The following is a 19,746-nucleotide window of genomic DNA, read 5'->3' on the forward strand; positions in this document are numbered from 1 at the left end:
CCATCCCAAGTAATTTTCCTTCTTCTTCTTTCTGGGGTTTTACGTGCCAAAACCAGTTCTGATTATGAGGCACGCCGTAGTGGAGGGCTCCGGATTAATTTCGACCACCTGGGGTTCTTTAACGTGCACTACAACGCAAGCACACGGGCGTTTTTGCATTTCGCCTCCATCGAAATGCGGCCGCCGCGGCCGGGATTCGATCCCGCGATCTCGAGCTCAGCAGCGCAACGCCTTAGCTGACTGAGCTACCCCGGCGGGTCCAAATAATTTTCCATCTGGTATTGTAAAATGTATTTGCCATTACTTTTCAAGATGCAGCTGTGATTTGCATTGCATTAAGGACGTAGGTTTAGCCTTGCAAACACTCAGTTGGTGTAGGAGGCCAATTTTTTCTCAACCCTCTGATGTTACAGTGCACCACCTCCTTTCTTTCATCTGCATTGAATATTGGCATACCAGCATTGAAGAACTGCTCGTTAGAAGAGAAAAGCAGGCTGCTAGTTGCATTCGTAGCTAGCCTGCTCTTGACAATGGTTATGTTCCATTATCAGTAGGATTTTTAAGTTTACAAAGCATATTTCCAAACAGTGAAACTAAAATAATGGGCGTGTTGGTAATTATCCGTAACGAAGGTGGCAGCGCACGGTTGAAACACACAAGAAGGACGAGATGGGACGAAGCGCTTCGTCCGTCTCGCTCTCCCCTGTTTTTTAGTAGTGCACTGCCAAATTCACAGTAAAATAGATGCAACACTTGGAATGCTTTCTCATAATTTCACATTGAATGTCTAGTCAGCACTTGTTTTTGACAAGTGTGAACAAGGTACACACTTGCATGTACACCGAAACTTTTCTAGTTGCCCCTCTGGCATTTACTCACTTGCCATAAATGTTTATCATGGAGTATAGCATGAATAGAATTGTGACATTCATGCAATTGTAGCAGATTGCTACAAAAGAAATTCATCCTGAAACAGTGAACTGTGGAATTGTAGCTTTGAAGTTCAGTATAAATACTGGAGCTTTTGTAAGTTTGTTTTATATAGGAGTATACTGCGCTCCACGGCCAGTGTATGGCTGCGATTAATGCTAATAGGAATTATTACGTGATAGACTACAGGTATTGCTTTCAAGGAATAACCTCGAGTGAAGCAACAAGTCTGCCCACATTTGGCCAGGGAGACAAAGGCACAGCAGGTATTCTCACACATATACAGCTGTCTCTTTAAAAAATTACGATTTACATGCGTATTTATTATTTTTTGTGTTTAACGAATTTAGCAACTTTCTGTCGTTCTAACCTATAGGTTAGGACCACAGATAGCTGTAAAGCTTCTTAAGAGCCATGCATAGATGATTTCTCAAGCATTGTAGAAGCAAGTGGATGAACCAAAATATGTTAACCTCCATAATTCGGTTTTATAATTAAACTAGTAAACCTTTGCTATCGGTAATTTTCTTTGCTCTGCTAGGCTCTTTTTCACTATCTGTTGCACATCAGAATTTCCAACAAGTGGAGTGGCTCTTTTGGCTCACTGCTCTCTTTTTTCGACACTGCAGGGACCCAGTTGTTAGAGACGAACTCGTCACAAGGTACGTCTGATAACCACTATGTTGATGCAGGTATGTGCCAGATAAGGGAGGTCAAAGTTAAATAAATCATTAGCCAGTTACTCCAAACTACTAATCAATTGAAATTGTGCTTTTCAGGTGAACAGACAGCGCAAGAACGGCCACAAAACTCGCCTCATGATTGTTGTGTAGAGAAGTGTACGCACCTGAAAGATATGAATGCAGTTTTCAGTAAAATGGTTTGCTTAAAATGTTCTTGAGCCCTACTAAGCTTTAATAGCGTTTATTTACGATATTTTTCAGACTTCCAGCGGCATGTACTACGACTGCTGAACACGCTTCGCTTCATGCTGGAACAACAAGCGGACACCCTGAACAAGTTGTGCGATATACTTCCTACTTCTTCAGTCACCGAATGCGCAGAGCTCTTAGGCCATCCGCTAAGCAGTCTTGAAGAACTACAAGAGTTTGACAACAAGCTCGATGCTGGAAAATTTAGGATCCTGGTAAGTTATGTTTTTTTTTCAGTTCATCAAACTCATAATGAATATTCAAGGTGTTGAAACACTGCTGTTTTGCAATATCAAGAATGTCATGGGTTTTTCGTACATTGCTTACTTGCTTTATGACTTAGTACTACTTTTCGTATTTTAAAACATTCACATCATCCAACAAGTTTCTTTGTTGAATAGAATTTTTTCTCTTTTGTACACAGGTTCATGAGTTGGCACAGCTCGGTGGGAAATATGCCTACTGGGCAACAAAAAGAATCTTGTCATACTGCATCACAGACGAGGGTGCGGCGCAATTTTCCTGGATGGGTCGAAAAGGAAAACTGAGCTTCTCTGCCTTGAAGATTGCTAAAGCCATAACAGGTGTGCTGTATAATACATCTTACTTTTGTGTTTTACACAGAATTAGCCTTCCTCAGGAAAAACGAAAACCTGCTCATTGGTCTGTTTTTTTAAGTGCTGCCCGTTTATCTATTTTGTAAGTTTGCAGTGTCAGTTATCACTATTGCTATTGGTTGCATATTTCAGCACTGCAAGGATGCTGCAATTTCACTGTGCACTTAAATTTTAATGTTGGCTAAAGAAGCCTACATGGTAAAAAATCAACAATTTGCTAACACTCGATAGGTCCAGCCTTAGCTTTAGAAGCTAAAAACTTTAAATATTGTCACGGGTATAAACTATTTACAGAATGTATTTACAGGATATAGACAGCAGCTGAGAACACAGAGAGGCTGTTGCCACTTCGTCCTCTTCTGCTTCGTCGACCTTGTCTGTTTTCCTCACCTTAACACAACCCCCGGCGGAAAAAGCACCGTCCCGGTGCTTCAGATGGGGCCATCGGGAAGGGCATAATAGGGTTTAAGCCGAGAGACGTGTACGATGTCGGGTGATGTGGAACCGGTTGGCACGACGGATGTCACTGGGATGATCTCATAGGTGACATTGGTCACTTGACGTACAACGCGGTAAGGACCTTTGTAGCACAGAAGGAGTTTCTCAGAGAGCCCCACACGTCGGCAAGGAGACCAAAGGAGTACGAGAGAGCCTGGTGCAAAGTAGGTCTCACGATGGCGGCAATTGTAAGTGTGCTTTTGAGTTTCCTGTGATGCCAACAAACGAGTACGGGCAAGCTGGCGCGCATGGTCAGCGTGGGCGATGGCATCGCGGGCATACTCGGTCTGTGAGTTCCGTACCAAGGGGAGCGAAGCATCCAATGGTAATACAGGGTCACGACCGAAGAGCAAGTAAAAGGGGGAATACCCAGCAGTATCGTGGCGTGAAGAATTATAGGCGAACGTGACATAGGGTAGCGCAATATCCCAGTCCTTGTGGTTGGGTGAGACGTATTTGGATAGCATGTCAGTGATGGTCCGATTAAGTCGCTCAGTAAGGCCGTTGGTCTGGGGATGATAGGACGTAGCGAGTTTGTGCTTGGTAGAACAGGAGCGTAGGATATCGGCGATGACTTGGGAGAGGTAAGTGCGGCCACGGTCGGTAAGGAGCTGTCGCGGGGCGCCATGGACTAAAATGATATCCCGGAGTAGTAAATCGGCCACGTCAGTTGCGCAGCTCGTGGGAAGCGCTCGAGTGATGGCGTAGCGCGTCGCGTAATCAGTAGCCACAGCGATCCACCTGTTGCCGGAGCTGGACTCAGGAAAAGGGCCAAGGAGATCCAAACCCACGCGGAAGAATGGCTCAGTTGGAATCTCGATCGGCTGTAAGTACCCGGCAGGAAGCACTGCTGGCTTTTTCCGTTGTTGGCAGGACTTGTAAGCAGCTACGTATCGCCGTACGGAGCGCGGGAGGCCGGGCCAGTAGAAGCGGCGGCGCACGCGGTCGTAAGTGCGGGCAACCCCAAGGTGTCCGGCAGTAGGTGCATCATGCAGCTCCTGAAGCACGGTTAAGCGGAGGTGTTGGGGAACGACAAATAGAAGGGGAGGACCGTCAGGGTGAAAATTGCGGCGGTACAATATCCCGTCTTTGAGGACGAACCACCGTAACGATGGATCAGTGGGAGCAGATTGCACTCGGTCAATGAGGGTCCTCAAGGTAGCGTCATGGCGTTGCTCGTGCGCCATGTCCAAAAGCTGGGAAATGGAGAGAACACTTGCGGAAGCATCCGTGTCGGCGTTGGCGGGCATGGGTACAGGGTAACGGGACAAGCAGTCAGCGTCATTGTGTAGGCAACCAGACTTGTACACCACAGAATAGGAATACTCCTGTAGCCGCAATGCCCATCGTCCTACCCTCCCTGTGGGATCTTTTAAGGAGGAAAGCCAACAGAGGGCGTGGTGGTCCGTTACAACAGAAAAGGGCCTGCCGTATAAATAGGGGCGGAATTTTGCTACTGCCCACACAAGTGCCAAACATTCGCGCTCGGTAATAGAGTAATTCCGCTCCGCAGGTGACAAAAGACGGCTAGCGTACGCGATAACACGTTCACGGCCGTGCTGAACTTGTGCCAAGACGGCACCGACGCCGTGGCCACTGGCATCGGTGCGCACCTCTGTAGGGGCTGACGCATCGAAGTGTCCTAGAATCGGCGGGTTGGTGAGTATGGTGGTAAGGCTAGAAAAGGCGGCGGCCTTAGAGTCTCCCCATGAAAACGGCACATTTTTCTTCAGAAGATCCGTCAGAGGGCGTGCTATGGTGGCGAAATCTTTAACAAAGCGACGGAAGTAGGAGCAAAGACCCACGAAACTGCGCACATCTTTTTCGGACTGTGGGACAGCAAAATCTTTCACGGCTTGAATTTTCTCCGGGTCCGGTCGGATGCCAGACGCATTGACGACATGGCCAAGGACTGTAATTTCACGGTGGCCGAAGTTACATTTCTTCGAGTTGAGCTGCGGACCGGCCTTGCGAAAAACAGCAAGTACAGCTGAAAGGCGCTCAAGGTGTGTGCTGAAAGTGGGCGAGAACACAATAGCATCATCTAGGTAGCAGAGGCAAGTCGACCACTTGAATCCTTGGAGTAATGAGTCCATCATACGCTCAAAGGTAGCCGGAGCGTTGCAGAGCCCAAAAGGCATAACTTTGAAGTGGTAAGGACCATCAGGCGGTATAAAGGCGGTCTTTTCACGATCGAGATCATCCACAGCGATTTGCCAATATCCGGACCGTAGGTCGATGGATGAAAAATACTGTGCCCCGTATAGGCAATCAAGGGCGTCATCTATACGAGGTAGCGGGTAGACGTCTTTCGTCGTGATGCGGTTGAGGTGCCGGTAGTCGACGCAGAATCTCCACGTGCCGTCCTTCTTTACTAGCAGAACAGGTGACGCCCAGGGACTTGACGATGGCTCAATGATGTCTTTCGCGAGCATCTTGTCCACTTCCGTTTTGATGACTTGGCGCTCCGAAGCTGAAACTCGGTAGGGTCGCCGATGGATGGGAGGATTATCGCCTGTATGTATACGGTGTTTGACAAGAGACGTTTGGCCTAAGGGACGGTTGTTTAGGTCGAATATATCCTTGAACGAAAGCAATAAACTGCAGAGCTGTTCAGCCTCCACAGACGTAAGACCTGGGGCGATCATTTTCGTAATGTCGTGGTCAGTACAATTGGTAGACCGGAAAGGTTCACAGGACGTGTCGACGGCAAAAGTTTCAACGCAGTGAACTTCTAAAGCAATGATTGTAGCCAGGGTAATATCTTTAGGCAGAATTTGCTTCGTAAGCCCGAAATTCACCACAGGGAGATAGGTGCGATTTTCTTTGACTCTCAGTATTGTATGCGGGACAGTAACGTTATGGCTGAGAACGATGGCAGTTATTGGAGCGGAGATGTAATCACCATCGGGAACTGGCATAGATGGCGCCATTTCGATGTATTGCAAGGCCTGTGGTGGAACGGGAACAAAATCAGTCGGTCTCAGGCGAATTTCGTGAGGTGTTGTAGGGTCGTCCAGCAGAGGCAGGTCAAGACGCACAGTACTTGAAGAACAATCGATGAGCGCTGAATGGGCAGAGAGGAAGTCGAGGCCTAGTATGAGGTCATGGGGGCATTGGTCAAGCACAGTGAAAAGTACGACAGTATGGCGGCCGGAAATGCTCACGCGTGCAGTACACAATCCGACCACGGCCACGATGCTGCCGTCGGCGATTCGTACGACCCGAGTAACGGCAGGCGTAACAATTTTCCTTAAATGGCGGCGAAGGCGGCTGGTCATAATCGATATCTGTGCTCCGGTATCTATGAGTGCTGTGACGGGTGTGCCATCAACGTGGACGTCGAGAAGGTTACGTTTCGTAAACAGCGTCAAAGGAGGATTTTGCGGCGTATTCGACATTGCAGCACTACCCCGAGGTGCCGCATTGCCTAGTTTTCCGGCTGGGATGGTCCTGGGTAGGTCGGCGAGGGCGAGCGGTGAAACTGGGGCGGACGTGGCTGGCGACGTTGAGGCGAGGGCGAGCGAGTATAGCGGCGAGGAGAGGTAGCGGCGTCGGAAGCGTCGTAGAAGCGACGGGGTGAAGAACTGCGGGGCGAACTTGTATTCCAGAACGTGTTTCGAGGCGGGGACGACCAACGGCTACGGCAGTGACGGGAAACGTGACCGATTCGGCCGCAGCAGAAACAGATCGGCATCAGGTATACGCCACATCAGGTATACGCCAGTCCGATGGATTCCGGGCACTGTAGGGATAACGGGCACTGGAGGGTGGAGCGCGATAGGACCGAGGCATAGGGGCAGGGCCGGGGTCAGGACGACTCAAGGAGCAGGCGCTGGGGAGACCCATATTAGCAATTTCCTGGCGAACCACGGATTGAATCAGCGATATCGTCTCAGCAGTGTTGGTCCAAGACGTCGGTTGAGGCGAGACAGGAAACGGAGCTTCGAGTTCGCGGCGCACAATGCGGGTCACGTTTTCACTTGGTGGTGGCACGCTAGATTGGTCGGTTATGTCGGTGCAAGAAGAGGTCGCTGCAGTATTTGGAAGCCGTGTAAACTGATTATGTATACGGCGGCTCTTCGCCTGCTCGAAACGGCGGCATTCCTTCATGATGGCGTCGACGGTGGATAAGTTTCTGAAGACCAGAAGGTTGAATGCGTCGTCCGCGATACCCTTGATAATGTGGCCAACCTTGTCCTCCTCTGGCATTGACGTGTCGATTTTATGATAGAGGGCGAGGACGTCCTGAATGTAGGAGACGTACGACTCGGTAGTAGTTTGGGCACGCGTGGCGAGTTGTTGCTTGGCGGCTAGCTGTCGACCGGTCGGATTGCCAAAAACGTCGGACAGCTTCTCTTTAAACAACTCCCAGCTGGTGAGCTCTTCCTCGTGTGTATAATACCACGTTCGCGGTGTTCCATCGAGGTAGAACACGACATTGGCCAGCATTATGGTAGGATCCCACCTGTTCACCTTGCAGACGCGCTCGTACATCTTTAAACATTCTTCTACGTCAACACCATTGAGGCCGTTGAACTTGCCGGGGTCTTGCGGCTGAGGTAGAGCAACGTACTGGGTCTGCGTAGTCGGCGATGCAGCTGCAGACGCGGTGCCTGCCGCTGAATGCATGTTCTCGGGCTGAGTGAGACGTACGCTCCGGAGCTCCGTGGCGAAGACGCGTACCCCGCACCTCTCACCAAAATGTCACGGGTATAAACTATTTACAGAATGTATTTACAGGAGATAGACAGCAGCTGAGAACACAGAGAGGCTGTTGCCACTTCGTCCTCTTCTCCTTCCTCGACCTTGTCTGTTTTCCTCACCGTAACAATATTATATTTTGTCTGGTAAAAAGCGAAGGGCATAAATAAAGTGTAAGATCACTGTGGAGGCTTTCAGTGCAAGGCAGTGTGAGGTGATTGAAATAGCACCCTAAATAAAAAATGCAAAGCAATCATTTGATCGTTTTGGCCGGCGTTCTGCCTCATTATCATTTGAAAAAGCAAGTGTAACTGATGTGCCCAACTCTATTCAATATAACAAATTTATAATGTGTGGAAGGACTTCGAGTAGGCAGTAATTTATTTCTCAATTTTCTGTAGGCTCCGCAGACTGTTTATGACTCTTGAAATTTGTATTTTCACCAAGACAACTGTTATTGCGGAGATGATTTAAGGAATCTTGTAAATTTCAGATGCTGCTCGCAAAGCGCCAAACGCAACTGCTGCTGACGTTGAGGCCTCTATCAAATCGTGGCTCCGGCATGCCCCCGAGCGCCTTGCCACCAAGTTTCAGAAGTCAAAGCAAGGACAACTTGAGCAAGCAGCAGGTAATGGAATTCACATTGTCGCATCATGTAAAATCCTGAACAGTGCACAACATACAACAGTGTATTTTGTGCCCGTATTCCTAATGTGTAAGTGTTCTAAGCAGTCAATATGGTGAAATCTGTGTTGAGCTTGACCTACCTTTATACTCTTTGTATTTCTTCAGCCAGGCTCCTGTCACTGCACAAACTAGCTCGGAAGAGAGGCCCCAAAGTTCCTTACTTGTTTTACCATCTTTGTTGCTGCCCTTGTCCACGCGTTTGTCCTTGTTCTTAGTTGTGTAGAAATGTATATTCCCACTTTGCAGCCGACTAAAACCATGCTAGTGAGATGTTACACAGTAGATGCCTATAAAAATCCCATTTCACAAGTAGCTTCTGACAATCGTCTTTGTCATGCCATGTTTGCTGTTTCAGATACGGACTGAAACTTTCGCCACGGCCCAGCTTCCGATTCCCTGGTCGTTCTGGGGATATTGATGGCAGCAGATTGAACTTCTAGATGTTTTATGCTCTCACTTTGTCATAGGGTTGTGATGCTGCAGAGCTTGTGGTCTTTATGTTTGAATTTATTCACTCTAAATGTTTTACATGTATGTCTCATGCACTCATCTTTTAGGTGCTTTAGAGGTTTATTTGTGTATGTAGAAGCCATTGAATTTAGCCATGACCATTTGTATGGATATTGTTGTGCTTGGCGTGAATAACGGCTGTGACAGATTGATGGTATGTTTCTGTGAATGAAAGTGCCCTTATGTATTGTTTCTGGTGGCAAGAAAAAAGTCTTTCATCATATCGTGCTTAGGAGTATACAGGGTGTCCCACGTAACTTTAGCCAAACTTTTAAAATATTCAAATGCCACGTAGCTGGACAGAACCAAGGTAATGTTGTTTGCCATCGCTTGGGGATACTCAGATTATTTTTTGAATTCCACATAATTGCATAATAAGTCTTAATTAATCAACTTCTGAAATAATAAAATTAGACGAAGAGTGTCAATGAGAAAACAGTAGAGCAATATGAAAAACTCCCGATACAGCCTTCTGTTGCTCAATACGTGCTACATAAAAGTTTTTCTGAGCGTGAAAGAAGCCCACGAATACACGCAACGTGCCTCGAGCGGCCAGTCGCGCGGCAATTTTACATGCATTCGCGGGCTTCTTTCACGCACGGAAAAACACTTTTATGTAGCACGTATTGAGCAACAGAAAGCTGTATCGGGAGTTTTTCATGTTGCTCTACAGTTTTCTCATTGACACTTTTCATCTAATTTTAATATTTCAGAAGTTGATTAATTAACTAATTAAGACTTATTATGCAATTATATGTAATGCAAAAAATAATCGGATTATCCCCAAGCGACAGCAAACAACATTACCTTGGTTCTGTGGAGCTAGGTGGCATTTGCATATTTTAAATGTTTGGCTAAAGTTACGTGGGACACGCTGTATATATTTAGTGCAATCTAGTCGGAATCTGTAAGCTAATGGTGGGCTTGGTCCACATGTCCCAGCTATGCTTTTTTTTTCTTGGTGTTTTTTAATTTGATGTCATAAAACTGAACTTTTAGATGTTTTATGCACTCACTTGGTAATCGGGTTGATGCAACAGTGCTCCTTGTGTTTATGTTGGAATTTATTGTCTTTAAATGTTTTAGGTGTCTCATGCACTCATCTTTTAGATGGGTTAGTGGTTTTTTGTATATGTAGAAGCCATTGAATTTTAGCCATGTCCATTTGTACGGATATTGTTGTGCTTGTCGAGAATAACGGCTGTGACAGATTCATGGCATTATGTTTCTGCGAATGAAAGTGCCCTTATGTATTGTTTCTGGTGGCAAGAAACAAGTCTCTCATCATATCGTGCTTTGCAGTACATATATTTAGTGCAATCTAGTCGGAATCTGTAAGCTAATGGTGGGCTTGGTCCACATGTCCCAGCTATGCTTGTTTTTCTTGGTGGTTTTTAATTTGAAATCATAAAACTGAACTTTTAGATGTGTTTTATGCACTCACTTTGTAATCTGGTTGATGCAACAGATCTCCTTGTGTTTATGTTGGAATTTAATGTCTTTAAATGTTTTAGGTGTCTTATACACTCATCTTTTAATAAAGTTGCATTAGAGGTTTATTTGCATATGTAGAAGCTATTAAACATTACCCATGTCCACTTGTACGGGTATTGTTGTGCTTTTCGAGAATAACGGCTATGACAGATTCATGGCATTATGTTTCTGTGAATGAAAGTGCCCTTATTTATTGTTTCAGGTGGCAAGAGGCAAGTTTCTCATCATATCGTGCTTTGCAGTTGTATACTTTTAGTAGTTGGTGTTGTCTTTGTGTTAGGTTTACTAAAGTATACTTTCTTAGAAAATGTTTAAAGATTTGAGTTGATCTGCTGATCACCCCGACATTTCGAGGTTTTTTTCTGATGCACTAGAGCTGGGGACACTACATCCACTTGCAGGCTATTGGGCTTAAGCATTGGAGAAAGGCTTTGCAGTGCTTGTTCTGTGAATACAGGAGCTGTTGTACTGTGATAACACAAGACCAAAGCCCACTGTTTCTTGCTTGTTTTTGCTTCACTGTGAATAAAAACGAAAGCTGTAACATTATCCTTTCCTAGCTGTGCACCAGTATGATAGGTCTCCTTCAGGATCAATGCCTTAATTCTTTTGTGTGTTGTAGCATTTAATATTGCAGTAAAAATGCATATAAATGCTGCAAGAACATTGAACATGGCACTGATCGAAGAGGTTGAAGACCACATCTGGTACCGGCATGGTACGTCCAGTCAAATTTAAAAAATAGATATCCCTCGGACATCCCATATTAGCAAAATATGTATCCAACGGATGTCCCGTGGACATCCTGAAAGAGCTAATAGCCTGCTGTAAACGTCCCTGGGACATCCGCATATCCGGCTTTGATGTCCATGGAACATTCGCTGGATGGCCACCTTGGTTGCACCTTAAGCTCCAACGGAATTCCGTAGTACATCCGGAGAATATGTGCGGATGTCCGCGGGACATCCAAATGTCCACTAATTGTTGTCCGCTGGATATCCGGTGGACATTCATGGCCCATTGGGTAAGGGAAGCGCAGTCGAGGTCGGCAGAAAACCAGATGGGGTGTTGAAGTTAGGAAATTTGCAGGCGCAAGTTGGAATACGCTAGCGCAAGACAGGGGTAATTGGAGATCGCAGGGAGAGGCATTCGTCCTGCAGTGGACATAAAATACAGGCTCATGATGATGAACCAAAGTGGCACTTTCCTGCTTTAAGCGTGAGAACAGACGATCGTACTGCCTCTAGCTCATTCCGCAGACAATGAAGATGATGCGCAAATGCTTTTTAAAAGACAACTACGTCATCATGATACACAAGACAAGTCTGCTACTTCAGTCCAGCAAGGACAGTATCCAGAATTTGTTGGAAAGTTGCTGGGGTTGAAAACAAGCCGAAAGGAAGCACTCGAAATTTTTTAGTACGTAGGGAGTCACAAACGTAGTTTTTTCGCGGTCTTAATCGGCTACCGTTAATGCACTGTGGTTACTATTTAAAAATGTCGTACATAAATATATAAATAAATATGTGCCAAAGAAAGTAGAAAAAACTAAAGCGCGTCAACCCGTGGATCACTCGAGAAATCAGTCAAATTTAAGATCGCCTTAAACGACTGTCACCTGCAAGCGTCAGCGTTTACAAAAGTAGTTAGAAAGCTCTTCGCGCAGAGATGCGAGAGAAAATAAAATAATCCAAACATCACTTTTTTGACTTCGAGGTGCACAAAACAGAGACGTGTAAGGTTTGGTTGCGCATAGCAGGAATAAAGCCATTATAAGCAAGATAGAGATCAACGACATCCCTGTCACTGATAGTTCCGTCCTTGCCCAAACTTTTAATACATACTTTTCCTCTGTCTTTCTGAGAGGTCAATTCTCTGGCGGGTCACAGCTCGTAAATTTCAACAGCACAGGTATTGGCGTTTCAGTGCTTGCTGTGATTGAGGAGTGTATATTCGCTGCTTGACTTCACTTAGATACAAAAACGTCTGCGGGCCCGGATGATATACCAAACACATTTCGTTACAGATACGCTCAATGGTGTTCGATGTGTCTTTGCATCATATATAACGACCGTTTGCTGAAAGCGCAGCTTCCTGTGGACTTGAAATTGGCTAAAGTAATTCCCACTCACAAAGCCAGCCATGCATTATTGTACCTAAGTGCAGACTGGTCTAACTTTTACGTACCTCGAGCAAAGTACTCGAACACTTCATTTGCAAGCAGCAAAGCACTCATTTCGAAGACAGAAACTTCTCCAAAAGACAACACGGGCCTCTGCGTGGCGTATCGACTGCTACACAATTGCTCCACACCAGACTAAGGACCTGCTTGCAGCAGTAGACAAAGGAGGGCGAGTTCATATATATATGCTCAAAAAAACCTTCCATCGTGTATCTCGTGCCAATATAATGAGAAAACTTAGATGTACGTGTTCTTCGAAATCAATAGATACTTCCGTGACTTGACCCCTATTTATCCCACAGAAAGCAAGCAGTATGTTCACATAGGCGCATCAGAATCAACACCTGCACCCGTCATCTCAGGCGTTCTGCAAGGTTCAGTTCTTGTGCCACTTCTTAATTTATTTAATTGATCTAGCACTTGATTCACCAGTGCATTGCCGTTTGCTTGCAGACGACTGTGTTGTTTACTTGAATGTTTGGTTAGCTGAAGATGAGTTTATAGTTGATGATTACATGAAAGCATTGACAACTGGTGCCGGGAATTGCAGATGAGCCTTAATACTTAATTGTGCGCATACATGCCATTAACAAGAAATAGGAATCCGTTAGAACACACATACACCATAAAACGTCTCGGTGTGAGCATACACAAAACACTGAATTCGAATGCTCACGTTAAATACATAGCATAAGTAGCATTATACAAATTATGGTTACTGAAACGCCGTTTGAAACACGCTACTAGTAAAACATAGCTTGTAGCTTAGACATCATTAGTGAGACCGTTACTTGAACACGCTGACGTCTTTGAGGACCCGCATTCTAAGACAATTTTTGCCCTTTAGGAAAGTGTGCAGAGAAAAACACTTGTTTCATTTATAATGCCTACATCTGTTAGTGAACTCGCAATTCAATGACGCCTTCCAGCAGTCGACTCACGCCATAAATTGCATCGGTTGAAAATGATGTGCTACATAATGCAGTTAAACAATTAGGACGCACGGGATATCACGACTAAAATATTATTCGAATGCCACAGTCACGAAATTCGGCGTACCGCTTGTCGTTTTCCCCATAAACCATCGTGGAATGGAATTCACTGCCGCATGAAGTAACAAATTTAGCGTGCATTCGTTATTTCGAAAACGTTATTGGCAACAAGGATCAAAAGGTCATTAAGCGGCCAGGAGCCCGCAGGCCCTGGTGGCCTCCTCAGCCCGCTGGATGACCCGATGATGTTGGTCTGGGTCCGTGCTGGGCAGAGCAGCCTCCCAATCCCCGGCATTTCAAATTGCGAGCTATCGTGGCGGGGGCTTGGCCGGGCACGCCCATATCATATGATTAATGTCTGCTCGTCTGGCGTGGTACCAAAGGCAGGCTTCCGAGTATTCCCTAGGATAATTCCTGGAGTATAGCCTTCAGTTGGCGAAGGTGCCCATCTGCAATATCCACCAAGTGACTTCTGGTCCCTTACTTAGAGATTTCTGGCCTGCAGGGTATAGCTTCCTCCTCAGACGATAGTGGGCGTTTATCTCCTGAAAGGAGACCATCCGATCCCTCAGCGAAGCCAAGTCATCGTGACCAAAAGCGCGGTCAGTAAAATCTCGTGCGATGGAGTGGGCCACTTCGTTCCTGGGCAGTGAGGAATGCGCCGGTGCCGAGATCATGACGGGGGAGATAGGCTATTAGGAGAAATTACGTATTGTAATCTTGCAGTTGGAAGCGGCGATATAGCGAGGGAGATGCCTGCCTCCCCCGCACACTCAGTATTGTGGGTTTGAGTCGTGCCTCCGGATGTGATAGCATTTCTGTAGTCCACCACTGCCACGGAATGGCACTACGTGCTTTATACTTAGCGATGCTTCTACATAGACTACATCTGCGTTATTACGACATTGCTTATGGAGTATTTGGGCGCTGGATAGCCTGCGCTCTTCATGGTAGGTAGGGTGCATGTTTTTCGGTAATGGTAGCACACAGATGTCTTCCCAGTATAGAGAGTCTGTAGTTATTTTTGGGGACATCAATGTATCGTACTGCATTCCAGCTTTTTGCAGGATTGTTCTACCTGGAGCGGATCGTGAAAGGCGCTCATTCTGGTTTATGCGGTTAGCCTCGACGAGCTCATTAAGGCTGTTGTGCACTCCTAGTGGAAGGAGTTTCTCGGTTGATGTATATACAGGAAGGCGAAGGGCAGCCTTGTACACCTTCCGTATAATACATTGTACCTTATTCTTTTCCACGCGCCGTAGGTTAACATAATGAATTGTTGTTCTTCTTCTATCTGAGGTTTTACGTGCCAAAACCAGTTCTGATCATGAGGCAATAGGTTGCCTTAGTGGTTGCCTTAGTGGAGGCCTCCGGATTAGTTTTGACTACCTGGGGTTCTTTAACGTGCACTACAACGCAAGCACATGGACGTTTTTGCGTTTCGCCTCCATCGAAATGCAGCCGCCGCGGCCGGGATTCGATCCTGCGACCTCGTGCTCAGCTGCGCAACGATAATGGATTGTTGTAATGTACGGCTTATAATAAAGGCCCCTAGCAGCCTTATGAACTCAGCTTCCTTTTGGCCTGAATGGTTATTATAAATTATGTGTAGTAAGCGAAGTGTTTGATGTACCTGTGTGTCGAGTTTGTTTATGGTCTCTGTATTTATTTCGTTGTCTTGAATTACATAGCCCAGAACCCTGAGAGTTTTCCCCTGTGGGATTGGTTGTGCTCCCGCCAAGATTTTGATCTGGGGAGGGGGGGGGGGAGGGGGGAGCACTGCGTCGTCTCTGTACCTGGATAGGACCGCGTAGCAGGAGAACCTCTGATTTTTGCGGGCAACACGTCAGTCCGCACATTTGTGCATACACCTGCGTCCATCTGACTGAATTTTGAAGGGTTTCCTCTACTTGAGTGTCATTCACTCTCTCTACCCAAACGGTTATGTTGTCTGCGTAGAGACTGTAGTGGAGATTGGGGATACGGTCGAATAACTTGGGAAGTAGGGACATGGCAACATTAAACAGGAAAGGAGACAAAACCAATCCTTGTGGTTCGCCGCTACTTCCTTACCTTATCGTTTTTCTTCTAAGGTCATCAAGATGGTGTTCTGCCATGCGGTTGGTGAGAAAGCTACGGGTGTACCAGTAGGGCTTCTCTCCCACACCTACGTTTTGAATCCGAATGAGAATTTGGGAGTGTTTGACTCGGTCAAACGCTTTTGTGAGGTCGATGCCCAAGGTTGCCTTGGTTCCGCCGCTGTAGTCAGTGTTCAAAATTTGATGCTGGATTTGCAACACGATATCCTATGTGGTTAGTCCCTGTCGAAAGATAATCATGTTGGCAGGGAACATATTATTATCCTCGATGTATTTCTGCATCCGGTTTAGGATAACGCATTCCATTACCTTCCCTGCCTTGGTGTGAGAGAGATGGGCCTCAGGTTATCGAAATCTAATTTTTCACCTCGCTTAATGATGGTATTTGGTGTTTTGTGGCGCAAGGGCCAAATGTGGCCAAAGAGCGCCAAGACAATGAATGGTATGTTTGCCATGATCAGTGAGTTTCGATGATAGGATGCTATGTGGCTGTAAAGGGGCCTAAGAACAAATCGCGGTATATGAGCCTAAAACATACATCGAATAGAATTATGGCAGTGACGTGTGGAGTGATGTGTGGGTCGTGAATGTATGAGAAGTGGTCATGGTGCTAAAATTTAAGGGTATAAAAGTAGCACGTCGCCTACCGAAGGCCTTTGGGGCCAAAGACTACGAGGCACGTGCTTTCTTTAATAAAATACCGCAGCAGCGGCCTCTCCAGAGAGGCCGTGCTACAAGTCACCGGGGTATATAACACGAAAGTTCTGTATATCTTTTAAAAACGCGATGATGGATTGGTATTTAAAAATAGGTTCGTTGCCCAAAAACATACAAGGATGTAATGGGAGATTTTGCCGTGATGGTAATGGAAAATGTCTTTTCCTCTGAGGCTCCAGTTCAGGGCACTGCAAAAGGACATGAAGTACACTGAGTGGCTCGCTACATTCATCACAGACAGGGGGATCGCCACCGGACAATAAGTATGCGTGTGTACTGTATGTGTGTCTTATCCTGAGTCTGCAAAGTGTAACCTGTGTGCGGCGTGTCTTTGATTTGGTGGCCAATGAGCGAGATGAGGCTTGATAGTGTGTAATTTGTTGCCCGTTTCTCTGTCCCACAGACGTTGCCAGTAGGCCCTGACCTTTTTCTTAATAAATTGTTTTAGGTCCATTACAGGGACGGCTATGGGTGAAGTGGCAGCGACTCTATGAACTGATGTGGCTAGCTTGTCGGCCAACTCATTCCCTTCGATCTCGCGGTGCCCTGGCACCCAGCAGAGCACAATTTGCTGCTTGGATGCATACGTGGTGCAAATTGTGGAATAAAGAGTTATAATTACGGGGTTTCTGTGCCTACTTGAAGTGTTTAAACATTTCAACACGCTCAAAGAGTCAGTGTAAATGACTGTCTTGCGTATGTCTAGCTGTTTGATGTGTTTAACCGCCACCAGGATGGCGTAGGCCTCCGCTGTAAAGATGGTTGTGTTTGGGTGTAGAACTCCCGCAGCAGAAAAGGACGGACCGACCGCCGCGTAAGACACGCCAGCCTGTGTCTTTGAAGCGTCAGTAAAATATTCTGGACAAGAGTATTTGTGCTGCAATTCGAGGAAGTGCATACAGATATGTGCGACCGGCGCATGCTTTGTGACCTCAATGAAGGACAGATCACAGTCAATCAGCTGCCACTGCCATGGCGGCAGCTCTACAGGAGGGGGCATGACATCGTGCTCATGGAGCAACACATCCATTTCTTCAGCAAGACTTCTTACTCGCAGTGCGTAGGGCTTTCTCACGGAAGGGCGGTTCAGAAAGGTTTGGGCACTGGACATATCGTTTATAGTTGTGTAGGCAGGGTGCGTATTGTTTGAGTTCACTTTTAGGAAATATACAAAGGATAAGTAAGTTCTCTGTAGATGTAGCGACCATTCATTTGATTCGGCATAAAGGCTTTCTACGGGGCTTGTTCTGAACGCACCCGTAGAGAGGCGGATACCCAGATGGTGGACAGGGTCTAACATCTTCAAGGCGCTCAGCGTCGCGGAGTGATATATAATGGAACCGTAGTCTATACGTGATCGAATGAGGCTCTTATATAGATTCAATAGTCATCTTGTGTCACTACCCCACATAGTGCGAGACAACACTTTCAAGATGCTCATTGTCTTCAGGCACTTGTTTCTTAAATACTTTAGATGTGGGATAAACGTTAACTTCGCGTCCAGAATTAGGCCTAGGAATTTGTGTTCAGTTTTTACAGGTAGACACTCACCCTGTATCTCGATGGTGGGATCAGGGTGCAGACCTCTCTTTCTGGAGAAGAGGACGCATGTGGACTTTTGTGGGTTAAGCCGAAAACCATTCTCGTCTGCCCACTTAGACAGTTTGTTCAGTCCAAGCTGAACCTGCCGCTCACAGATTGCAAGGTTACATGACGTGAAGCCTATCTGTACATCGTCGACATATACTGAATAAAATATGTTGCGTGGGATGTACAGACGCAGAGAGTTCATTTTTATGATAAAAAGGGTGCAAATAAGCACACCACCCTGTGGTACTCCAGTTTCCTGCACATATGGTCTTGATAGGGCATTACCCACACGAACACGGAATCTGCGGTTGGACAGACAACTTTCAATGATATTAAGCATAATGCCACGTATTCCAAAGTGTTCGAGGTCTCTTAGTATTCCGAATCGCCACGTGGTGTCGTATGCTTTTTCCATATCAAGGAAAACAGACACGAAGAATTGCTTGCGGACAAAAGCCTCACGAATCTGAGCCTCTAGGCGTATCAGATGGTCAGTGGTGGATCGGCCGTCGCGGAATCCACACTGGTATGGGTCAAGCAGCTTGTTTGATTCTAGGAAATGTATCAGACGGCGGTTTATCATCTTCTCAAAGACTTTGCAGATGCAGCTTGTTAGAGCTATGGGCCGATAACTCGATACGGACGATGGATCCTTGCCCTACTTCAGGATAGGGATTACTATGGCCTCTTTCCAGGCAGAGGGGATCTCGCCGGAGGTCCATATAGAGTTGTACAGGCAGAGAAGGGTTTTCTTTGTTTCAGAGGACAGGTTTTTCAACATTTCGTAGAGTATGCGGTCAGAGCCTGGGGCAGATTGGTTGCAACAGGTGAGTGATGCTTGCAGCTCTGCTAGGGAGAAAGGTAGGTTATATGGCTCATTCCCAGTGCTCTTTCGGTCCAGTTTTTCTTTTTCTATTGCTGCTTTGTATTTTGTAAATGCTGTAGAATAGTGTGATGAACTGGACACATGTTCAAAATGTGCACCCAGATGGTTCGCTTGGTCCTCCAGGCTATCTCCATGCGTATGTACCAGGGGAGGCGGATGTGTTTGTCGTCCTCTTACTCTATTGACCCTGTTCCAAACCTTGGCTTCACCCGTGTATGAATTGATGCTTGATAAGAATGTTTGCCAGCTGTCTCTCCTGGCTTGTCTGCGCGTTCTCCTACCTTGGGATTTGATTTTCTTGAAATTGACGAGGTTTTCAGCAGTAGGATAATCGCGAAGCTGCCTCCATGCTTTGTTCTGCTGCCTACGTGCGTTCCGGCATTGTTCATTCCACCACGGAACACGGCGTTTGCTAGAAAGTCCACTTGTTTGGGGAATACACTTAAGAGCTGCATCAATTATGAAATTAGTAAAATATTCGACGGCACCGTCAATTCCGAGCGATGAAATGTCAGCCCACGAGAGCGTACGGGTAAGTGCTTGGAATTTTTCCCAGTTCGCTGCATCGACCTTCCACCGGGGGGCATGTGGTGGAGATACATATTGTCATTGTGCTCTCAGCAGTATTGGGAAATGGTCGCTCCCATAAGGGTTTTTTATAACTTCCCATTCAAGTTCAGGTAGTATGGATGAAGAAGCTATGCTGAGATCTATGGAGGAAAAGGTATTGTTTGCGAGACAATAATATGTAGCTTCTTTTTTGTTTAACAGACACGCACCGGATGAGAAAAGAAAGTCCTCAATTAGACGGCCTCGTGCATCAATGCGAGAGTCGCCCCACAGACCGCTGTGCGCATTAAAATCGCCAAGAACAAGATAAGGTTCTGGCAATTCGTCTATAAATGACT

General features: G+C 46.2%; 1 protein-coding gene across 4 annotated transcripts; it reads left to right on the top strand.

The window, feature by feature from the left end:
• The first annotated feature begins 849 nt into the window (after positions 1 to 849).
• On the top strand, positions 850 to 10,916 carry LOC119466213 (uncharacterized). Of its 4 annotated transcripts, none has more exons than XR_007464110.1 (6): positions 850 to 1,769; positions 1,875 to 2,077; positions 2,287 to 2,446; positions 8,175 to 8,309; positions 8,724 to 9,088; positions 10,590 to 10,916. XR_007464110.1 is itself a non-coding variant. In XM_049657722.1 (5 exons), exons 2-5 carry the CDS (start codon positions 1,919 to 1,921, stop codon positions 8,732 to 8,734), a joined length of 465 nt encoding a protein of 154 aa, XP_049513679.1. In that variant the 5' UTR covers positions 850 to 1,769; positions 1,875 to 1,918; the 3' UTR covers positions 8,735 to 9,600. The 4 variants fall into 4 exon arrangements, 2 of the variants coding, with proteins under 2 accessions (XP_049513679.1, XP_049513680.1); XR_005195058.2 differs by having other exon boundaries at positions 8,724 to 9,074; positions 10,575 to 10,916; XM_049657722.1 differs by lacking the exon at positions 10,590 to 10,916 and having other exon boundaries at positions 8,724 to 9,600.
• The last annotated feature ends 8,830 nt before the right edge of the window (positions 10,917 to 19,746 follow it).

Source organism: Dermacentor silvarum, chromosome 10, assembly GCF_013339745.2.
Source record: "Dermacentor silvarum isolate Dsil-2018 chromosome 10, BIME_Dsil_1.4, whole genome shotgun sequence".
NCBI lineage: Eukaryota > Metazoa > Arthropoda > Arachnida > Ixodida > Ixodidae > Dermacentor > Dermacentor silvarum.

What these genes read in the sequence shown, in the direction of transcription:
- LOC119466213 (XM_049657722.1), top strand. Translation starts at nt 1,919, where the DNA reads ATGCTGGAACAACAAGCGGACACCCTGAACAAGTTGTGCGATATACTT. An exon ending in CTGGAAAATTTAGGATCCTG is followed by an intron (nt 2,078 to 2,286) that starts GTAAGTTATGTT and finishes TTTTGTACACAG; the next exon opens with GTTCATGAGTTGGCACAGCT. An exon ending in GATTGCTAAAGCCATAACAG is followed by an intron (nt 2,447 to 8,174) that starts GTGTGCTGTATA and finishes TGTAAATTTCAG; the next exon opens with ATGCTGCTCGCAAAGCGCCA.